Source organism: Podarcis erhardii (assembly GCF_964252035.2).
Source record: "Podarcis erhardii genome assembly, chromosome: 6".
In the NCBI taxonomy this organism is placed as follows: domain Eukaryota; kingdom Metazoa; phylum Chordata; class Lepidosauria; order Squamata; family Lacertidae; genus Podarcis; species Podarcis erhardii.
Window position 1 is genome coordinate 74,390,388 of NC_138510.1, and position 23,564 is coordinate 74,413,951.

General features: G+C 46.9%; 1 protein-coding gene and 1 long non-coding RNA gene across 3 annotated transcripts in view; one reads left to right on the plus strand and one right to left on the minus strand.

Moving 5' to 3' along the window:
• Positions 1-22,203, minus strand: part of GFI1 (growth factor independent 1 transcriptional repressor) — a 40,365-nt gene extending 18,162 nt beyond the window's left edge. Inside the window, exons 1-4 of one of the 2 annotated variants that reach the window (XM_081866068.1) lie at positions 22,095-22,203; positions 13,104-13,264; positions 5,479-5,741; positions 4,682-4,879 (exon numbers count right to left, since the gene is read on the minus strand). In XM_081866068.1, coding sequence (XP_081722194.1) covers positions 4,682-4,879; positions 5,479-5,593 — 313 coding nt within the window. In that variant the 5' untranslated portion in view covers positions 5,594-5,741; positions 13,104-13,264; positions 22,095-22,203. Of the gene's footprint in view, positions 1-4,681; positions 4,880-5,478; positions 5,742-13,103; positions 13,366-22,094 lie in introns of both variants that reach the window. The other variant, XM_081866069.1, reaches the window with a different exon arrangement.
• Positions 1,253-2,877, plus strand: LOC309344068. Its single transcript, XR_014157599.1, has 3 exons — positions 1,253-1,358; positions 1,796-1,901; positions 2,555-2,877. It is a non-coding gene; the product is annotated as an uncharacterized lncRNA (long non-coding RNA).
• Positions 22,204-23,564: the final 1,361 nt, after the last annotated feature.

Below are 23,564 nucleotides of genomic sequence, written 5' to 3' on the forward strand. Positions count from 1 at the left end.
AGGGCTCTTGAATGCTCTTGACGGATATTATTTTGGACAAGCAAGGATGCTAATTTTGTAGAAGTTGTACGCAGACGTCAATGACATCCAGGCACATGACAAAACAAAAAGCCACAGATTTACAAGTAAAAGAACATGTTTATGACTGGTTGCACTACTATCAGATAAGTGAAATGTTTAAAAAGGATGTGAAAGAAAAAGGGTATAAAGAAAAAGATTCAAAATTCCAAACAGAAATTGTCAATAATGATTGTAAGATAATCTCAAAAATGTACAAAATTTTGTTGGAATGGCATACAATAGATGAGGAAGTAAAAGTGGTAATGATTCAATGGGCCAAAGATTTAGGATATAACATAGAAATGGATGATTGGCAAAAAATATGGAATGAAAACCTGAAGTTTACAGCATGTATCACATTAAAAGAAAATGTTATGAAAATGGTATACAGGTGGTATATGACACCAGCAAAATTAGCAAAAATGTACAAAACCTGTAACAAATGTTGGAAATGTAATGAGAAAGAAGGTACATTTATGCATATGTGGTGGGATTGTAAGAAAGTAAGGGGGTTCTGGGAGATGATATATAATGAATTAAAGAAAATGCTGAAATATAGCTTTGTTAAGAAACCAGAAACCTTTTTGCTGGGAATAACAAGAACGGACATAAATAGGAGAGACTGTAAACTTTTTCAGTATGCAATAACAGCAGCAAGAACATTGATGGCTCAAAAATGGAAACAAGAAGAAGTACCGACCTTGGAAGAATGGAGAACAAAATTAACAGACTATGCAGAACTGGGCAAACTAACTGGGAAAATTAGATTCCAAAAGGATCATAAGTTTTTTGAGGACTGGGGAAAATTTACAGAGTATTTGAAAACTGTATGTGAGGAATATACAATGCTAGTGTGCTTTAAAGAAGCTTTGTGAAAATATAAGGAATATTGTAAGAAAGTAAATAAGGATAGAAATATAGTATTTAAAGGCAATATTAAAATTAAGGAATGTGAAGATAGGATTTTAATTACGAATGATTGTCAGAGAAGTTGAGGGAGGTCCAATAAGCCAAAATATGTGATGTGGAAATTGGTATGATTGGAGTTTTTTATGGGAAAATTCTTAATAAAAAATTTATTTTTAAAAAAAAGATTTACAGAGAAACTATATGTGGAGAATCAATGCATTGTGTGCATCAGATGGGTGGAGTACTGTTGTTGTTGTTGCTGCTGCTGTTAGCACACCCATTTTCTCTCAGTTGTATACCTTCAGTTCATTTGTCTTTACTTCCAGGATTACCCCATCCCATATATGCCCACTTAACTGCTTTGATCTACGGAACTGGCACTGTTACAGGTAACACATAATATTTGTTAATTCACTAGTAAGAAAGTGATCTTTTAGTGTGGCAGCTCCTAAACTTTGGCATCTTCACTGTTCTTTTTTCGGCACTTGCTAAAAACGTTTTGGGCAAGCTAGACATGTAGAAGTTGACATGTGTTTTAGTAAGTTTTTTGCTGAACTATTTGTTTTATTTTGGGGGTTGCTGTTTTTTTAATACTTGATTTTAACTTTGCCCTTTATTGACAATGTTAGTGTTTTATACTGCTTGGAGGCATGATCCACAATCAAGCAGTGTTTTGTTAAATAAAGGCATGCAATGCCACCAAACTCTTGGGGTTGTTGTGAGGATAAAATTGGGGTTGTGGGTGCAAGCATGTATGGCACCTGGAGGTCCTGGAAGGATAGGCAAGCTAAAAAATGTAAGTATAGATTTCTAAATTGTATTTTAGTGGGAGACCAGAAGAAAGAGCTGAGTCTTCATTCATTTTCCTCTTGTGGATCCCTGGAAGGATCTATTCCTTCGCGCCATGAAAGCAAACAGGAAACAGTATCACGGTGGGTTACTCATCCTTCCTTCTGAACAGCCATAAAAGATTTTCATAGCCTAGCAAGTAATATTTAAAAGTCTGGGAGGATAAAGTGAGGTGACTATAACTCCATCATTATCGCTACACTATTCAGCTGTTCCCACCATCAGATTAATACAATCATCATTGTCAATAGGAATGTATATATAGATACATAAAGCATACACAAGAATGTGTATCTACATCTGTATATTACCCATCACAATCCTAGGCAAGATTACTGGGAAATAAACTCCACTGTGTTCAATGGGGCTGAACCCCTAATAATAATAATAATAATAATAATAATAATAATTTATTTATTTATGTGCTGCCCGGCCACTCTGGGCGGCTTCCAACCACTTAAAACATCAAGCACAGTAAAACATCAAACATTAAAATGGCAAAGTGTGCAGAGGAGTCTACTCTGAAATCATGCTGTTGTTTATTTATGTCAAAAGCTTAGACAGGTTCCTTTTGGTTGTGATTGCTTGAAGTGCCGCAGAAATGTTGCAAACCAGAGTCCCTTGTTGTAGCCTATGAAACAGGTGGTGATTTTTTTTGGGGGGGGGGGGAGGAGATGCCTAAGCAGGCAGGCAAGATTCAGAAAACCTATCACCCATTTCCTTTGCTATTTTATAGGGCAACCTTCTCCTCGGAGGAACGAATCGCTTTCTTTGCATTTCCTTGAACTCACAACCTGATCAAATTGCAAACAACTACTTTGCAAACAAGAGGGTCGAGAAGGGGCGCGAGGTTGTGTGTGTGTGTTATTTATATATATATATTTCCCTGTCTTTCATTCATGCCTTTTTAATAATCATTTCTCCAGATATACAACATAAGACATAGCCTATTTTATCAATACATGTCAAGCGTCCTCGTCTTTCTTACTGCACAACTACAGTCATTTTAGGGAGAATTGTTTTTTAAGGATTTTGGAGGAAGCCTTCTGAGAGATATTAAAAACAACAGCGGCAGCACAATTTGTCTGTTTTCTTTTTAGCCAGACAGTTCTCCCTGCTCTCATTCGCCACTTTTCTGCTGCTAGTATAGACCTAGGAGTATCTTTCTCTAGCTTTAAAGCCAACGCCTTTAGATCTATGGTTATATTTAATTTTTTTGTTTGTTTTTTAAAAAATCCGCTTTTCTATGACTCCTTCATTCCTAAAAGGAAAAGGAAAAAACGCCAGCAAATTGTTCTAAATTGCTCAGGCTGTGTTTCTCAACGCGATCAGGGCGACTGACGCCAAGTGAGGAGTTCAGCGTCCTCTCGGGGCGACCACATCAAAGGGAAAGGAGAAGCCAGCCAGAGGCTGCGCTGCTCTCGAGGAGATGCCGTGCGCCCGGATCGAGTCCAGGGCAGGGAGAGGAAGGAAGGGGCTCCTTTGAGAGAGAGAGAGAGAGAGAGAGAGAGAGAGAGAGAGAGAGAGAAAGAAAGAAAGGAAGGAAGGAAGGAAGGAAGGAAGGAAGGAAGGAAGGAAGGAAGGAGGGAGGGAGGGAGGGAGGGAGGGAGGGAGGGAGGGAGGGAGAAGGAAGGAAGGAAGGAAGGAAGGAAGGAAGGAAGGAAGGAAGGAGAAAGAAAGGGAGAAGGAGAGAAGGAAGGAAGGAAGGAAGGAAGGAAGGAAGGAAGGAAGAGAGAGAGAGAGAGAGAGAGAGAGAGGAAAGTAAAAGGAAGGAAGGAAGATTCTACTAATTAGATGAAGGACCCCCCCCCCAATGCACATCGTCCTCTGTACAGAGTAATGCAGTTGGGGAATTTTTCACTATGGACTTCATCTGGTCTTAACGGGGATCCACTAGCAGGGATGGTATAACTTCGTTTTCTTGCCGCTCAGAGATGATTTTTTGAAAAAATACCAAGCTTTTGATGATGATGATGTAAGGCTGCGTTTGGGGGCTCATTTCCCTGAGTGTGGCTCTGCCCTTTTGCCCCAGGGGCCCGATCCTGAGCTGTGTCCCGATCCTTCTTGCAACCGCTCAGACACAACTGCGCTTAATCTCTCCGCCCTCGAACTGGAGCGCAGAATTCGTTGCTAGGGGTCCCTTACTGGTCAGTCCCGCTTCCCTCGGGGAAAAAGAGCTCCCTACCGAGACCGGGGCGGGTGGGGTGTGTTCTCCCCCATACCCTCGACTAATCCAGATCGACTTCGCGCTCGTCCTGTGGCTCCCACCCCCACCTTGCCCTTTGCAAATATATTGAAAGAGAAATTACTCAGGTATAGTTTGGCTCTTTCAAAAATCCGATGGGGAAATCCAGAGAGTCTCATACCTTTTAAGCCTGAATCGCTGAATTTAAGAAAGGAAACGTTTTCTTTCTTTTCTTCTTCTTTTTTAAGGGGACAATTTGGGTCAGCAAGAAGCGGACTTGTTCTGCGATTCCTCCTGCCTTATTATTAAGAGGTAAACACGCGCGTCTGAAATCGCGTTTCATTATGAACCGTGCGCGCAAATCATCGCACGTCTACAGGCAAAAGAGGGTTTCTCTTTCCCCCATCCTCACGGCAATGGTCGGAGATGCGGTATAGGGTGGGGGTGGGGATTAAAATTTGAGACCCAGGGGACAAATTTAAGGAGGGAAGATGGGGACACACACACTGAAGTGGGCAGCTGAGATATTTTACACACATCCTTCGGAGTAAACCCTGCTGAACGCAACGAGACGGCCAGGACTGGGCTGTAAAGCGAGGGCCATAAAACGCTCGGATCCTGTCCCAAAGCAGCCTAGAAACGCGTCCACCACCCAGCCCTTCCGACGACAGCTCCTACCTGGGGAAGCCGAGGGAGAAGGCGGCCTCCACAAATCCTCCAGCTCGGCGGCTCTGTCGCAGAGACTGCCCTCGCAGCTAGGAGCCGACTCCGAGGTGCCGTCCGCCCCGTCGGGCAGCTGAGATTCCGGGGAGAAGCGGCCCTGCGAGGGCTCAGGCTCCGGGAGGCCCAGTGGCATCTGCCCCGGAACCTTAGTGTCTGCCAAGGAAGAAAGGGGGAGGAAGGGGAAAGATCTCGTGAGAAGCCTGCTTTCCCGTGTACGCCCCGTCGCACAATCCCCATTTACAGGTGCCCGAGGAGAAAGCCAGCCAACAAACGCGCTACCTTCAAATCCACTTTTCCCCTATTGGATCAAAAGCGCAGCTACTCCGTGATAACCGTAGATAGATATATTTATCACGCAGTAACAGCCCTTTTATCCTCTTGTTCTACCTGTGAAAAAGTGGATTTGGGAGACAGGGTAGTGAAAAAGCGGATATTATTAAAACTCTTCCTAAAGGCAATAAGATAAAAAGACACTAATCTAAACAAAAAACACTTCGGAATAAGATTAAGACTTTTTTCATAATGCAGTAAGATAAAACAAACTAAATAAAAGCACGTGGTAACTACAGATACATGCCTGCGTATCAGGCGTCAAATGGAAAATCATCTCCACTTGCCTATAACCACCACCTCCGGCGACTTGGATGTTCCGTCGAAAGTAAACCCTGACTCGCCCCTGCCCCCTGGGCGCCTCGGGTCCGGTCCGGAGGCGCCCGAGGAATCCAGGCCAAAGAAACCGCTTTAGCTCTCACCTACGCAGATCTGTGCCAGGACGCTCTCCAGGCTGAGGCTGTACTCCCCGTCGGGGGCTCGGGGCTGGTGGTAGCTGTGCGCCTTCTTGCTCTTCACCAGAAAGGACCTGGGCATGGTGCCTCGCGGGGTGGACGGCGCTCAGTCCTCCGTCTCCTCCTCCTCACGCCTCTCGGGCCACCAGTCCCCGCGGCGCGGGCTGCCTCGGCGCGTCCCGTCGAGCGGCGGCTCTCTCCAAGTCGTCCCCAGTCCTGCGGGAAGTGCTCTGCGAAGAGGTCGGGCGAGCCATTGGTTACCAGGGAATATGCTGGAGGGGGCGGGAGAGGGAGGGGGAGGGAGGGAGGGAGGAGCGTGGCTGACGGGCTGGATGCCTAGGACGGAAAGAGGACGCCACTACCCTCCGCCAGGTGGCATTCGCGCAGGTGGTCAGGCAGCCGGCTCACCTGTCAGCCGCAGTAGCTCTGCTTTTTTCGAGGTGGCGCACGGGCTTCTCCCCGCTCCTCACACAAACAAACCCTTCGGGAGAGGTGAGGCTGAGAGAAAAGCGGGGGGGGGGCACCCCGTGGGCTTCCTGGCCGAATTCGAACCCCGCTCCCCGGTTCCTGCTGCGGCACTCCAACCACTAAGCGTTCTCTCCTACAGGTTGCGACTTGTTCCAGAAATCGACCGCGCGAGAGAAAGGAAGCATGATTTCTCCCTTCTGTTCTCCTCTCCCTCAATATTCATTCATTCATTCATTCATTCATTCATTCATTCATTCTCTGGCCTGGCCCCCGAAGGTTACTTCACGTGTTAATGTGGGGAGGAGTGGGGCGTTATTGCGGGAGAGGGCCAAATTCTGCTCGCAAGGTTCAAGCGCGCAAAAAGCCCAAGAGGCGGTGGCTGACGCAGATCTTCAAAGAAACAACCGCAAGGTTTAGATCCCCACCACTTGTCTAAACTCTGCAGTACCCGATTCTCTGTCTCTGTCTCTTTGGTGGCGCAAATAGCTCCGGAGCGCTGCCGTACAGAATCAAGGGGTGCCTGTCACGTTGGTGAGAGCAATCCCGTGCTCGAATTCCCCCGTGTTTCAAATTCAGTCAGCGCCCCAGCATTGGTTGTAGTTCGCGCGCGGCAAAAGCAAACTCTCTAGCAACGTGGCCGAGAAAAAGGGCTTAAACATCGCTATCCCTCTCCTATGATTAATCAAACAGATTTCCCTCTCCTCCTTTCCTTTTTCTTTCTCTCTCTCTCCTGCAACCAAGGCTCAGTCATCCTCAGAGCCCTGACATTAATGGACTAACTTTGTTCCGCTCATTTCAAGAGGTAGATCTTCGTGGGCGAGGCCCCCTCTGCTTTTGGCCGAGAAAACAGGCAGGGGGAATCGCGCGCGCCAGTACCTGCCCGCGATCCTATTAGTCAAACCCGCTCCGAAGCAAGCCTCGTTGTTCGTAAAGCAATTTGCTCCCGGTGAGCCGCATAGAATCACAGAATTGTAGAGCTGGAAGGAACCCTGAGGGTCATCTAGTCCAACCCTCTACAATGCAGGATTTCCCTCCCGACGTGGAACTCGAACCCACGACCCTGATATTAAGTGTCTCGTGCTCTACGCGTCTAGTTTAGCCTATCTCTCCTAAAACCAGCGGGCTGACACTGATTCCCCCAAGAGGTCTCTGGTGAGACAATCAGCTGGCCAAAGAGGCAGTGAACATCTCTGCGCAAGAGCTTCCAGAGAGCTGGTCGATATTTCTGGGGAGATCCAGAATTGGGGGGGGGGGGTTGGCGGGGGGCGGGGCTCAATCCTTCCAATGAGGGGAGTAAAAGTCGGGCGAGCAGTGGCGTAGTGTGGGGGGTGCAGGGGGGGCCGGCCGCACCGCGCGCAACATCTGGGGGTTAGGGTTAGGGGGCGCAAATTACTTGCCTTGCCCCGGGTGCTGACAACCCACGCTACGCCACTGCGGGCGAGCAACATGCGGGGCAAAATGGGGAATATCTCCTCCGCATCTTTTAAGTTGTTGAGGAGTGTTGAGCTCCAAAGTTTGCGCCCTGGCTTTTAAACGCTCACCAAACTTGTCTGGATGCAAAGCAATGGTCTCGTGGCCTTGATCCTCAGAGAGGTGAGCTGAGAATATCAACCGAAGAGTCAAAATCCACCCCATGATCCCTTAAAGACATCGCATTTATTGCGTGTCGTGAACTTTCCTGGGATGCAGCCCACGCAGGAGGGGGTGACAACCCTAACAAACTAGACAGAGGGGACGAGGACGAATATTATATATTAGGAACAGTAGAAAAGGGATTGATCGCCTGTCAATGAGTATTGTGATTGATCTGTCGAAAAACAAAAACACCCGGAACAAAGTCGCGAATATTCCCCTGCAACGGGATCTGCTACAAATTGCATATTATAAACTGCAGTTGCTAAATGTACTAGAATAATTTTATTTATTGCACTCCGATCCTAAAGCGGGTACAGTTAACCTCCCCCTGGGATTTGCTTTCAAAAAGTGAAATTCAATGTAGCGTTGAACAGCTGTTGTATCATAGACTTTAGTTCTAATTCAGATCAGAGTGAAGGGGCGGAGGGAATCTGACGTTTAAAATGGATTTTGATTTTTGATTTTACAAAGGCAATGTCTACAAACAACATTTTATTGTGCCATAAATCTGTCTCCTCCCACACTTGCGGCTGTTCAGATTTCACCCAATAAATATGTTATCATGGTATTCTCCAAACAACTTATTGTGCTTCAACTATTTTATTGTAAACCGCCCTGATACAGTAATTGTATTGAAAGGTGGCGTATGAATCCTAATAGCAAATATGCAGACTTCATGGGCAAGATCCAGGCACAAGCAAGTAAACATTTTTAACATGCCATTTAGTCTAATGAAGGACACCTTGAATTCTCTTTTTAAAATCATTGTAAACTTTGGCTACATCGTCTGACCGCCTTGTTCCTCTCTGGAGGCAAAGTTATGCGAGCCAGTTGATTCCCATCATTAAAGCTGTGTTTCCAATGGTGACGTGTCCTTTCTTTAGCTGATTCTGCAGATTATTTTTGAATTGGGATTTCGTGTCCCTGCTGAAGCCCCCAAGTAAGCCACGCAGTTCGATCCTAACGCGCGTTAACTCGGAAGTAAGACTCACTGTTCCGTGGAGTTTTTTGCTCCCGAGTTTGCATTTGAGAATGCAGGGTCAATCGTTCACGGGGGTGGGATTTTTCTCCCCTTGCCAACTTCTACTGGTGGAAAAAATATCCTTCTCTTTTGGCTGAAAATGAATGCGCAACCACCACCGCTCCCTCAACCAAAAATAAACGTGGGCTGCATGATTTATTTATTTATGTTCCTCAGATAAGAAATAGTGATTGAAAGGGTAATAACTCATTGCTTCATCCAGTTTGCCTGCGGGTGAAACGCAAAATAGGTTGGCTGAAGGCTGCGGAGGAGTGACTTAAATTAGGATTTAGGGACCTTGGGGGAACATGAACCGTTAGAGGAACCTCGAGAAACGATCAAACTCTTTCTCTCTTTTTTTGAGGGGGCGGGAATTGTAGAACAGTTGCGCTTTTAGTATCCTGCAGGAACTGGCAGATTCGCGGCATGTACTTTATGGAAACCAACGAGCATTTTGGTTATGTAGACCGGATGCCCGGGCAAAGTTGTCATTCCATGGACACCTAAATCAGGATTGAATCTGAAGTTAGGACGGGGAGGGGGTGCAGAGAGGCGGGGGGAGGAAGCGTCAAATATTGAGAGTCCCCCCAAAGTCAGCCTCGAATTCATCGAAACGTCACGCAGTTTTTATTATCTCCGTGTCGTGTCCTGTTGAATAGGAGGGGTTTAAGAGGAACTGCTGGAGTTGAAAAGTTATTTTAGTTTGAAGATAGCGGCAAAAATCTGGTTCCGCCTCCACGTCCTCGCAATTCGCCACTGCCCTGCTCCTGAGCATTTTCTGTCTAGTTTCGTTTCGATCTTTTGATTTTAAGCAAATAAATGAACGTGTGCTGAGCGCGCACGGTGTCTATCCAGATACAACCTCTTTGTCTTTAGGGGGTTTGTGGCAGGTGGAATGAAATTGCAAGGGGCTGCACTAGGGGATCCCTTCCAATTGGACATTTCAATGAAATCCATAGACTAGACTTAGCCAGAGTCGCTGGATTCAAAGTGCCGAGCTCTCAGGGGTTCAGAAAAGCTGAATAAACTACAAGCGTCAGGAGGATAGTACAAACTTAGGCGCGTTTACCTGAGAATGACTCTCATAAGTAAAACATGGCTGCGCATTTCGATTATTATTATTATTACGCATTTGCATTGAGTGCATCCGGGCACGAACCGCGGGACTTCCCCTCTGCGCAAATCCCACTGCAGGAGCTGGGTGATGCGCTTGCGGGATGCGCCCTTCCGCCGGTTTCTAAGAAAGGGCTTCTCCTTCCCAGGAAAAATAATGATACGAAGAAAAGCACCCCTACTGATTAGGCTACTACATGATGCTGGATCTTGTGATCTGAATGCCTGAAGCAGGACAAACGCTGCCCACTATTATATATGTGCAGAGTCCCGAACAGGCTTTTGCAAATAATAAAAAATGGAGGATAACCTTTTACCCACACGAACTATTTTTTATTATATAAAAAAGTCCAGGCGGCCCATTCCGCTTGGGAAAGTCTGGCCTCTGGCGCAGATCTAACTGGGAACTGCGCGGGTGCTACAGAAGACACCAGTTATACTAGATTGCACCCCCCCAAAAAAGTGCAGTATTTGCAAACCACCGCCAGATTACAGGTAACCTGCTTTGCGCGGTTCCCGTTCCTGCTCAAACTTTTAAACATGCTTTTAGTTTTTTAGCTTGGCTGGTCGTGATGGTAACACCAACGTTTACGCGCATATATAGGTAATATGTGCGTGTGCGGTGTGGCTGCAAGCTCGCGCTTTTGGAAAAAGCTGGCCGCATCCTGTCCATTTCAAAAGGGAGGCATCAAAGGCAGCTGGGAGGCCAGATCCACGGGCTTTATTGTTGTTGTTTCTGCTGCCGTTTTACTGCTGGTGGGAGAATTTCCCGGCCGCTCCACCTGCCTCTCCATTCATCCTTGAGAAGGAGGCGCAGAAGCGGAAAGTGGGGACCAAAAATCAAAGCGCCTTGATAGATTGGTTGACTTATCTGCGACAGCCTCCTCCTCCCTGGCCCCTGCCCTCTATTGATTCGTTGGAGGAAAAGCAGGAGCAGCGCCAGATTAGATATTTCCGAGAGAGAGAGAGCGCACGCGAGAGCGCGCGCAATGTTTTAGGTAGGAAAATGGAGAGGGCAGGAGTAGCAGCTTGGCCCCACAACTGTGGGTGCCCGGGCCCGTGGGTGCCATGCAGCGTGCATGGCCCTGGCGCCGAAATTTGTGAGTGCCCGGCCCCTCCATGGGGAATTTTGTGGGTGCTCGGGCACCCAGGGCCCTGGCATCTTTGCGGGAGGGGGTCTCGCGTGCGCCTTGGATTCCATTGTCTTTGAAGAGCAATTTCCAGCATAGCGCAGGGCTGGGGAGCTAATCCAATCCATTGACAAAGCGTTTCACATCTTTTTTCGGCTGTTCCGAGTGCGCTCGGGCCACCTAACCTTCTTTTTTGAACCACTGGTTCAACGGGAAGGCACGCATGACGCTACAAGGGCGAACGCGAATGTGCCATACACGTGTGAACATGCCCCGTGCCTTTTATATATACAGTGGTAACTCGGGTTACATACGCTTCAGGTTACAGACTCCGCTAACCCAGAAATAGTACCTCGGGTTAAGAACTTTGCTTCAGGATGAGAACAGAAATCGTGCTTCAGCGGTGCGGCAGCAGCAGGAGGCCCCATTAGCTAAAGTGGTGCTTCAGGTTAAGAACAGTTTCAGGTTAAGAACAGACCTCCGGATCGAATTAGGTACTTAACCCGAGGTACCACTGTATATATATATATAAGAATAGGCTAGAGAAGCCTCGGGTGTGAAGCTGCCCTTTTATAAGCAGTGTATTTAAATGTCTGGGCGGCAACAGTCCGTGGGAATGATTAACACGAAACCTCATTCCCCAGGCTGTTGTCACTGAACCACCTTCGGCGCTGAGTAATTTGGATCTGCGGTGAACCCCCCTCACCTTTCCCACCTGCTGATAGGGAAGCCCCCGCCCCGCATCCTCACCCCCCACCCTGCGGCTGGATTTCGGTTTCAAACAAAACAACTCCTCCTTGGCTCCCTCGTCCAATTTCGCCATTGCACGAACCATCGTTTAAATGGAAGGAGCTCCCAGGAACAAAGTTGGGAAGGTTTGATAGGAGAAGCCTGGGTGCGGGAAATATGGCTTGCCCTCTCCGCAGTTGTAATCCTTCTCTCTCTCTGTTGGCAACCGGCTAACAGGAGTAAAGGACCCTCCTTTCTACAGCTTCACCGCTCTAAATCGCCCCTCTCCAAAACAAAAACAACCTACCACCGTTCCTCCCTATTTTTCTTAAATATACACAGGCTTCACAGTCCCCTTACACAGTGACCTGGGACTTTTTTTGGAGTAAGACAAGCCTAGGGCTGCTTGCGAAAGAAAAGACCCTGGAAGACGCGCATCTGGCGGTGGCACGCGTTTGCCTGTAACGTGTGGCCAGTGGGAGGTGTATGTATGACGGGTCGGATGGCACGTGGCCCGAACACAGCTCCCTCCACCTTGTAGGCGTAGGGTGCTGTTGGAGCTTCCAACCACTTTAGGGTTTTAGAATCTAGGAAGGCAATTCCTTCATCGGGAGCCTGGTCCGGTGGGATTTGAAGTCTTGGTGCTAGATCAGAATGACCCTCGTGGTCCCTTCCAAGTCTACACGACTTCTATGATTCCATGACTGGCAGAGTTTGCTGCCTTTCCAAACTGCAAAAAAAGCTTGCTTGGATATAGGAAGCTTCCTCTTGCTAGCTCGGTGTTGCCCGGGATCCCAGATGGGGGCTCCTCTCCTAGCCCTACCTGCCTCTGCCCCACCCAGACCCTGCCCCACCCCTCCCAAACAAACCCAGAAAGACAAAGAAACCAATGAAGAGAGCGGCAGTGGTGGCGATGCGCCCAGCAGTCCCTCTCTCTCGCTCTTTCTCTCTCTCTCTCTCTGCTCTGCACCTATCCACTAATTTACATTCCTTCTTCGATGAGAAGGGTCAGGCCTGAAGCTTGCCCTGGAAAAAGCACTCCTTCTGAGCAGCCTATCATATCCCAGAGCTGATTGTGATCGTACAAGAACAGGGGGGGGGGGGTGGAGAGGCGGAGTGGGGAATAGGAGCCACACACTCTGCACTTGCTCAGGAACTAACAGCCACCAAGTTCCTAGGCTGCAAGCAAAACAGGCGCCGAGGCTGAGTTTACGAGCCCTTTTTGGGGGGGGTGGGGGTGATGATTCCTCCACTTCCGGGAAGAAGCAGAGTCCGTTTCCCCCGCTCACACGTGCGTAAAGAAGGCAGCGACGCAAACACGAGTGGGTGGCGCGGAGAACCGAGCCGCCCTCCGATGGACGGAAATCTGGGTGCGCGAGTCCTTCGTCCGTCCGTCCCCCCCACTTTCCCGGGTTCAGAAGAAGGCAGAGAAGGTGAGGGAGGAGGAGGAGGAGGAGGAGGAGGAGGAGAAGAAGAAGAAGAAGCGCTTCACTTACCATGGAGAAAGGCGGTGGAAGGAGACGGTTGCTGCCTGCCTCTTGCTTGTCCTCGGGGACCTTCAATACACAGCCCCCTCTTCCTCCTCCTCGTCGCCTCTGAAGAATCGGTGTCTTGCGCTGGACCTTTTCTTTCTAAACACCCCTTCTGAGCTCAGCCCCTGAAACCACAAATTCCACTTCCTGAGCGTTAGTGAGCCTGCTGCTGCTGCAATACCACCAAAATCTTGCTTTTCTTCTTCACCTCCTCCTCCTTCTCTCTCTAAAAGGCGACCCAAAACATAAATAAAATGACAATAAAACAAATCAGCTCGGCCAGCTCACTCATTCCTTTCTGGCCTTTACAGCCCTGCTACATAGGTGTGTCGAGTCAGCCAGGGCTCAGGACCAAAGTGGCCATGATGGGTTCTGCTGTTCATTTGGCTCTCCTATTCTTCTACCCCTCAGAATCTGGCTTCCACTAGCAGGAAGGGCTGCAGATCCAATCAGGGTCGAAAAAATACAGGACACAGTAAAGGTAAAGGTAAGGGGACCCCTGACCATTAGGTCCAGTCATGGCAGACTCTGGGGTTGCGGCGCTCATCTCGCTTTATTGGCCGAGGGAGCCGGCGTACAGCTTCTGGGTCATGTGGCCAGCATGACTAAGCCGCTTCTGGCAAACCAGAGCAGCACACGGAAATGCCATTTACCTTCCCGCTGGAGCGGTACCTATTTATCTACTTGTACTTTGACGTGCTTTCGAACTGCTAGGTTGGCAGGAGCAGGGACTGAGCAACGGGAGCTCACCCCGTCACGGGGATTCGAACCACCGACCTTCTGATTGACAAGTCCTAGGCTCTGTGGTTTAACCCACAGTGCCACCCGTGTCCCTTAACACAGGACACAGTACCCTTCAACATTTAATTTTACCCTGTTTATTTTGGGTGGTAGCTATGTGTTGCTCAGAGTAGACCCGTAGACATTAACAGGCTTAACTTAGTCACATTCATTAATTTCAATTGGTTATGCTCTGGGTAAATCTTAGTTGCATGCCACTCTTGGTCTTCATATAATGGCAATGTTTTTGGGTATAGATCAAAGATAACCTAAGATCATTGTGATAAATGTAAGCCTTGAACTAAATTAGAGCAGACCCTTTAAATTAATGGGCCTACTCTTAGCAATGGGTCTACTCTTGAGTACAACTTCCTAGGATACAACCCATATGTACAAACTAAGACTGCAATCCTATCCCTATATACTTGGGAGGAAGCCCTATTTAATTCTATAGAACTTAATTCTGAGTAAACATGGTTGGATTGCACTGTAAATCACTGATGACTCACTGCCTTTAACAGTACTGCAATCTCTGATATCTCAGGCAAGCCAACTTCACTCTGCCTGCCTAACAGTAGGGCTGGCTCAGATAGCTGGCCCTTGTACGACAGAAAAATCTAAGTAGGCGGGAGTGATTAATTTTCCATCTCTTTTACAGCACAGTCCTAGACGTGCTTACTTTGAAATAAGTCCCACTGAACTGAATTGGCTTACTCCCAAGTAGGTGCAGCCTGAGTGGCCAAACTTCTGTGAATGGATAAATATGCAGACTTTCAAGTCACACAGCATTCTTCCTGCATCAAGTCAAATGCCTTCTTCCAACCAATTGGCACAGCAAAGAACAGTGTGTGATACTGAAATGAACCTATACATTGGTGAATTTCAAACTTCCTTCCCTCAACAAATCCTTTCCACGTATTTTTGTCTAAGGGAACAAAACCCAGTTCAAACTACATTCACCATGGCAAAGTCCTCTCACATTACACAGGTTTCTGATTTATTTATGTTTTAGTTTAATCTTTGTTATAGAGCCAGCCCTACCATTAGGCAGAATGAGGCAATTGCCTCAGGTGGCGGATGCTGGGCTTGTGGGGAGAGGGTTGGCAATGTCAGGTACTGGACTGGAGAGGACATACCGTATTTTTCCGTCTATAAGACACCCCCATGTATAAGACGACCCCTATTTTGGGGGACTCTGGTTTAAGAAAATGGGGGGAAATGGCCCCCGTGTATAAGACGCCCCCCAATTTTGGACACTGTTTCCCCCCCTAAAACTCTTATACATGGAAAAATACGGTAATTGTGTGTGCCCTGCATCCTGCTTTACACCCCATAATCTAGCCTGTTGCCCCCTCTGGTGTGGTGGAGGATGGTGCCCTGTTACAATTAAGATTCAACTATTGTACAGGCCCTGCTCTGGGCGCAGAAGCTACTAACCAGGCCTCTTGATCCCAGCCCTCACCCTGCATTTGCCTTCTTGGCTGCAGTAGCTATGCACGATGCGGCTGAAATTGGCTATGATAGACATATCATGGTTTTGCAAAGAAGCAGTGGGATGCATATTGTACTGCCTAAATGGTGCTGCCACAGAAACTCTGCTGCTGTTTATCAGCAGGCAAGAAACCAGAATTGCAAGTGAGTAAGTGCAATGGGTGACTGGGTATTTTCCTGTGGAGGTAATGCCAGTAATAGTGTCGCTGACAGTGACTGGATGATGCCCATGACATCTGTGCCAATCAGGCATGCCACTAATTCCTCGCACGTTCAGGAAGTCTATCTCCAATCCCCCACAAATATTACCCACATTACTGCTTGTCTGTGTTATATACAGAAAGGAGGGTCAACTCTGTCTGGTAGTTGAAAACACCTCACTTGCTACATGCCACAATCAGCCACCTTTCAAAACTGCTCCCCCAGGTGATCCCACACTGCAGCAAGGACAGCCACATGCCTTTCATTGGCTGGCAAGGTTCAGCCTTATAGGTAAAGGTAAAGGGACCCCTGACTGTTAGGTCCAGTCATGGACAACTCTAAGGTTGCGACGCTCATCTCGCTTTACATACAGCTTCTGGGTCATGTGGCCAGCATGACTAAGCTGCTTCCCGCAAACCTGCCGGAGCGGTACCTATTTATCTACTTGCACTTTGACACGTTTTCAAACTGCTAGGTTGGCAGGAGCTGGGACCGAGCAACAGGAGCTCACCCCATTGCGGGGATTCGAACCACTGACCTTCCGATCAGCAATCCCTAGGCTCAGTGGTTTAACCCACAGCGTCACCCGCATCCATCAGCCTTATACTAAAAGGTAAAGGGTAAAGGGACCCCTGACCATTAGGTCCAGTCGTGGCTGACTCTGGGGTTGCGGCGCTCATCTCGCTTTATTGGCCAAGGGAGCCGGCGTACAGCTTCCAGGTCATGTGGCCAGCATGACTAAGCTGCTTCTGGCGAACCAGAGCAGCACACGGAAACACCATTTACCTTCCCGCCAGAGCAATACCTATTTATCTACTTGCACTTTGACGTGTTTTCGAACTGCTAGGTTGGCAGGAGCAGGGACCAAGCAACAGGAGCTCACCCCGTCGCGGGGATTCCAACCGCCGACCTTCTGATCAGCAAGCCCTAGGCTCTGTGGTTTAACCCACAGCACCACCCGCATCCATCAGCCTTATACTACTAGGCAGTAATAGGTAGTGGTGTCATTCCCCCACCAGGAAAGGATCATTGTTCTCTCAATATTTCCCCCCACACCCATGAGATTAATAGCACCTTTTCGCCTCTCTAAAACCATATGCATTCACATGTAACATATTACTGATGTGGGCTGGAGAGAAGGAAAAAACCCCTGTGCACTCTAGCAAAGCTGATACCAATACAAGCATCAAGAATATAGCATTTAAATGTCACTGGAAAATAGTTCAAAGCAGAGGTGTCTGAAATCACACCTCCTCACCAATGTAGGTTTTGCAGGGGTCATAAATGCAGGAGGGGGAACCCCAATTTTAGGGTTGCCATACATCTGGAATTTCACGAACGTGAAATTGAGCAGCGAAATTAGTGCCTGGGTGGACAAAAGAACAAGGAAGTGTGTGTTAGAGTATCACTCTTTGCCGTTTTTTTGTTTTTTTTTTTTTTTTGCAAATCCCCCCAAAAAGCTCAACAATTATTGTCTCCCGATTTTTCTTGAAATATGGCAACCCTGCACCTGTAATTGGTACAGCTGGCTTTTGAAAGAAGCAGCACTGGCACTGAAGCCTACTTGAAACCAGTTTTTCCATAATAAAACCCTCTTCCCAGATATGTGGGAAGAAGAAGAAGAAGAAGAAGAAGAAGAAGAAGAAGAAGAAGAGGAGGAGGAGGAGGAGTTTGGATTTGATATCCCGCCTTTCACTCCCTTTAATGAGTCTCAAAGCGGCTAATATTCTCCTTTCCCTTCCTCCCCCACAACAAACACTCTGTGAGGTGAGTAGGGCTGAGAGACTTCAGAGAAGTATGACTAGCCCAAGGTCACCCAGCAGCTGCATGTGGAGGAGCGGAGACGCGAACCCAGTTCACCAGATTACGAGTCTACTACTCTTAACCACTACACCACACTGGCTCTCGTGGTATCTCCCCTTCTCCCCAAATATTTGGCTACTCGGTGGTAGGGGTTAAAACAGGCATTTTTTTGCACCTACCAAGACTGAGGCACTTTGTTATAACACATTTAAAGCATACAATCCTCCCAAGAATCTTGGGAACCGTAGTTTACCCCTCACACAGCTACATTTCCCAGCGCCATTAGCAAATCACAGTTCCCAGGATTATTTGGGGGAAGTCAAGTGCTTTTAAATGTATGGTGTGTGCACAGCCTGAGAGCCTGCTCCTCTTATAACTAGCTTACTTCAAAATAACCAGCAGGCTGTCTTCCCCTGCACAGACCCAGCAATCTTTCAAGACTTTCCAAGGAGTCACCACTAACCAGCCAAGGAATTGTCACTTGGTGGCAACATGGTCATTGGACTTCAAACACCTCTTAAAAACGCGTATGTTTTGTCCTGGATAACTTTTGGGGTGTCCTTTTTGAAATATGGCAACCCTTGTTCCGAGCTCCTTGGGGAAGTGGGACAGAACTAATAACTAATAACTCCTGCTCCTTCAATGGTGGCAGGACAGGCAGACATTATATGGGCGCAGCTGCTTTCTGGAGGGTGCTGGTGGCGAGAGTTTCACCTGTTGATTATCCGCCTGCACAAAGGTGACAGGCTGCAGGGTGCTTGCGGCCGTTTCCCAGCCTCCTAATAGCTTGTTGTGGAAACTTTTGTGGGGATAAACATGGCTGGAAATACTTCGGCACCCACCCTGCCCCTCCAGGCTTGCTCATTTCCCCTGGGAACTTAGGTAATGCATAAATTTGGAAGAGATGGTGGGAGGATTTCTCCTTCCCTCTATGGAGGGATTCTTGTCCACTGGAGGAGGGTGGGGGGAGCGAGTCCCTACAGAAAGCAAAACCACGGCCTAGAAAAGCCTCTCTGCCCTCCTTTCTCTCCTTCCTTTCTGGGGCCTAGTGGTGTTGCGGGGACACAATTTGCAAAATCTCCAAAGGTGCCTGTGGTCTGTGGAGCCCAGCCAAAGTCAGCAAGGCTCTGGAGACAGAAGAGAAGGGACTGGCAGCCTCTCTCTTTGTGTGTGTGTGTGTGTGTGTGTGCATAACACATAGCCGTGACTGTATCGTTATGACTACCCCTGTTTTTAGCAAAGCTTTGGTTAACTCCATGCATGAAATCACACCGCCTGTAAAATTAGAAAGAGGGTTCAGAAACCACAGAGTTCACAGGAAAAAAAAAACTAGACACACACACATGCACACACACTCAAAACATTTCCATTTGCAGCACTCAAATGGCTTCCACCCAGAGGAGGGAGGAGGCCTTCGGACAGCCCCCCCCCCGGCCCCCCAAGACAACAACAACAGGAAGGGAAGGGGGAAAGGGACAAGGTTTTCCCCAAATTCTTTAGAGCACCATTGCTGGACAGGGACTCTATGATGTTTAACAAGTAGGTGACAGGCAGACATCCAAGAGGTGCCGTTCCCCACTTTTCATTCCTCAGTGCAAATAAACTCTAGGCCTGGCAGTAACCCTTGGGTAGCTTTACAATCCTAGGAAGTGACTACAACTCCTACCATGACCATTGGTCATGCTTGCTGACATTGTGAGAGCCCAAGCTTAGCAGCAGATTCCCTGTTTCCGACTTACACTAGGTGAGACTTAATTTTTTACTATTTAAAAAGATATCCTGTGGGGTTGTGGGAAGTGAATGTACAATATGGGGATTTTTTTTGTTTTAAAAAATTAAAATGCATTTTAAATTTATCACGTAGCTTAGTGTATTCGATAGCACTTTTAAGGCACAGTATACTTATATACGTCTCGTCCACCCTTCATCATATGATCTGAGGCAGGGAAAGCCAGGGTAAAAATAAAACAAAAATGGAAAAGTACAGGAAAACGAGATCGAACAGAGCTTATGAAATCAGACAAAAGCACAACTCTTCTCCGCCTATTATGCGGAGACCAGCAGCTTTCCTGGGTCTCAAGCAAAAGTCTTTTTGATTGTTTTCTATGCCCTCCTAACTGGAGAGATTGAGACTTGCACCATATATTTTCCAAATGCAATGCATGTACCGGTACTTTCCCATCAGGCTATGCTCCCATCCTAATACAGGAAGAAAACCAACAGGTGAAGCCTCATCCATCATTAACACCTCCCCCTACCCCCTGCAATTCCAGGGAAATCTGCACCTGCTGAATTTATGCATGTTTTATAGAGTTTATATGAACAGGCTCCCTGCCCCAGAAGGTGGCAGTAGCCCTAAGCAAAGACGTTCCAGGATCACATTTGAGCAACTTACTAATAGCAACATTTTTGTGCTTTGGAAACTTACGCTGACAAGTTGGGGAAGGGACAAAAGGATATGAGGATTTAGAATAATAATCAGATATACATTCAAAGTATCCTTAAGCTTAGTATTGTAAATAGCACTTAAGGTACAGACAGCCTGCTTTATAATCCTGTGAAGTATTGCCATTATCTTATTTATATGAGGGCCTTCTGCACATAGTTATGGACAAGTGCTGTAGCACCATTTAGCAAACTGTTCACAGGTCCCAGCTCACCTCACTCAGTGAGCAGGCAATTGGTTAAGAATTTCCAAGGGCATTTGCTTCCTTCTGAAAGGTGTTCCAGATCATTACAGGGAGATTAGTCTGCCCCACCTAAGGGCTAGAAAATAAATTCAGAAATATGAACATGTAAGCGGCATTCAGGAGTGCAGAGAAGGGTCATGGCTCAGTCAGTAGAGTACATGCAGGAAATCCCAGCTGTAACCTTCAGCATCTCTAGTGAACAAAAATCAGATGGCAGTTGATGAGGAAGTCCTTTGCAGGACACCCTGGAAAACTGGTGCCTGGTGACGATCAGGGGCTAGATCAGAGCTTTCCAAACTTTTCATGTTGGTGACACACACTTTTTAGACATTCATCATTTTGTGACAAAGTAATTCAGTTTTACTAGCAAACCAGAGCTCTTTCCAGCCCCAGGAGGAGAGCGGGGAGTGTTCACACAACACGCCCACACACTGCAGCCGACACACGAACATGTCGCGACACAGTTTGGAAAGCTCTGGGCTAGATGGACCTACAGCCTGACAGTGTAAGACTGCTTCCTATGATTGCTCCAGGCATCATATTATATGGCAGTATTTCACTTAAAGCTAGGTTTTGCTTGCTTGTTTGTGGTGTTGCTGCTGTTGTTTTAAAAAAACTTCAAATGCCAGTCACTTTAAATGCAATAAGAGTGGGCCAGGTGGGAAATTAGTTCTGATATCATTGCTATGGTATCCACAATCAGCTAACACTTTTTAAACAAAAATAAATCAAGTTACTGTTTGTACAGTCAAAGCAAGCTGCTAAAGTAACTCTGCAGCTATTTTGTGACAGGTGTTTTGTAATGTCCGTTTCAAGGTAATTGCTGGTTCATAGAAGTGGACTGAAGCCAATCCTGTGTATGGAGTCTAAAGTCAATAAGCATGGGGAACCTGTAGCTCTCCTGATGTTGGACAACAGCTATGCTGGCTGTGGCTGATGGGAATTGGAGTCCAACAACATCTAGAGAACTACAAATTCTGTCTCCTTCTGTGCTGCTCAGCTTCCCTTAAACTTAGTATATACAGAGCCTTTTCCTGAAGTCCTTTGTATCTATAAGGTTACCAGATGTCCCCGTTTCCTGGGTACAGTCCCCAGATTTACAAATCTGTCTCCTGACAAAATTCATCTGATTAGTAAGAAGTTGAAAAGTGTCCCCGGATTAATTGAAAAAAATCTGGTAACCTTACTATAACTTCCAATACATTCCTGATTGTTACCCCCATTCTAATTGGCCCTTTACACCCAACCACACAACACAGTACAGGTAGTCAGTGGTCTCACTGATTCGTGTAGTTAGCAGCATGCAAATGTTACTGCGCCAGGGACACGGGGGGCGCTGTGGGTGAAACCACAGAGCCTAGGACTTGCCGATCAGAAGGTCGGCAGTTCGAATCCCTGTGACGGGGTGAGCTCCCGTTGCTCGGTCCCTGCTCCTGCCATCCTAGCAGTTCAAAAGCACGTCAAAGTGCAAGTAGATAAATAGGTACCACTCCGGCGGGTAGGTAAATGGCGTTTCTGTGCGCTGCTCTGGTTCACCAGAAGCGGCTTAGTCAGGCTGGCCACATGACCTGGAAGCTGTACGCTGGCTCCCTCGGCCAATAAAGCGAGATGAGCGCCGCAACCAGAGTCAGCCATGACTGGACCTAATGGTCAGGGGTCCCTTTACCTTTACCTTTAAGTTCACTGCATTCTGGATACACCTCCAAAGATCTCACAAGTTGGGGAACATAAAGAAATATTTCGCTGTCCCTTTTCAAAAAAAAGTGGCTGTGGAATTCATGGGATACTTTATAGACCGCAGAACGACCTTTATCAACCTGGTGCCCTCCAGATGCTTTGAATTACAACTCCCATCAGCCTTAGCCAGAACAGTTTATGGGAGTTGGAAACATCTGGAGGATACCAGGTTGATGGAAGCTGCTGTAGAAAGATAGCATTTTGAGGAGAGATGAAAGGTGATGGGATTCTGTTTGTTTTCCCGCAAACCTACCAGTTGATGAAATGAATATCTCGCCGAGGTAGACCCTTAGACTTGTGCCTGCAATGCGAAAGATCTGTTAAATCTGTTTATAGAATCCTGGTGGAAACCATGGCCACATTCTAGAGTTCTTAGAACAGACATAGGTGCCTGAGTTTATTATGACAGTGCTAGAAAGTGTTTGCAGAGACAGAGCATTCTAGAACTGGGTCACAGAAAAAGGCAACTTAAAATGTTGCATTTGGAAGTGTTTGGAGCAACACCAGATCTTTGTATAGTTGGGCAATGTTTTTGGCCAACTGCAAGCCTTACATAAATTTATTTATTCATCACCAATAAATTAGATTAATAAAGTGAATGTCTCCGGGTTTCATGGTTGTAGGGAAGTCTGTGTGCTTGCCTATTCTGCCTACCATAGTATGATATATCAGCTCTTGCACGAGAGTCTGAGCACGCACAGCTGCAGTCCTTAGGTGATGATAGTTCTGAAACTGTCAACAGCATTTGCCTTCTAGGATCCACAGAGTTTTGAAAAACAGAACCACATACCTAAAGAGAAAATGGTTACATTTCCACTATTTCTGACTGAAGGATTTGCCTTCTCAGGATTTGACATATAATAACTGGCTTGCTGAATCAGACCATTTAGGTCACCAAAAAGCTCACAAATTGGACAAGGTGGGATAGCCATTCTGTACTCAATCTGAGAATCTGGTATTCAGGGATATAGGGGAGGCTTCATTCTGAAAATAGGGAGTGCCAGACCGAGTATGGTTTGAATAAATATGAGGGGCTACCACCTTTCTAAAGCTTGGTGCCACAATACATGCCACCTTGGGTACAATGGTGACGAATGTCCAAAAATCAACAAAAACTAAAACTTTAACTGTTATAGCTAAAAGCTATTGACAGGCTTATCCTTCATGAATAGCATGCAGCAGTTATGTAGACACAAGCGTTGAAGAAATAGTTGGGTAACCTGCAGTCCTATGCATGTCTACTCAGAAGTAAGCCCCAGGTAAATGTGTATAAGGTTGCAGTCTTAGTCACTTCCGCTCTTGACAGAATATCTCATTCTAACATTTCCACTAAGTCAGTATTTGTTTGACTCCACTGCTAAATTAGATAATGCAAAGAGGACCAAGGTGTTAAGTTTTGGCAGTAAACTACCTTATTTCTTCCTGATTGGCATATCTTAATGCCTGTCTGTAGCTAACAGAAGCATGCTGAAAAAAGGCTTTTTGCACCAGTGCGATTTATAGACAGCATTTGGCACTTTGCAGGGCAGGCGCTGAAAAGTAAAGTCACTGCAACTTACTTATCTCTAAGGTTTCCTAGTTTCTATTATGGGATGTATGGCGCAACCGATCATTTGATTAGCAGGTTTCATAACCATTATCTATCCGGATGCCGTTTTTGAATCACTCCAAATACAGTAAGAGTTTTGGTTTTCATTATCTGGAACAAGATCAGGGCAACACA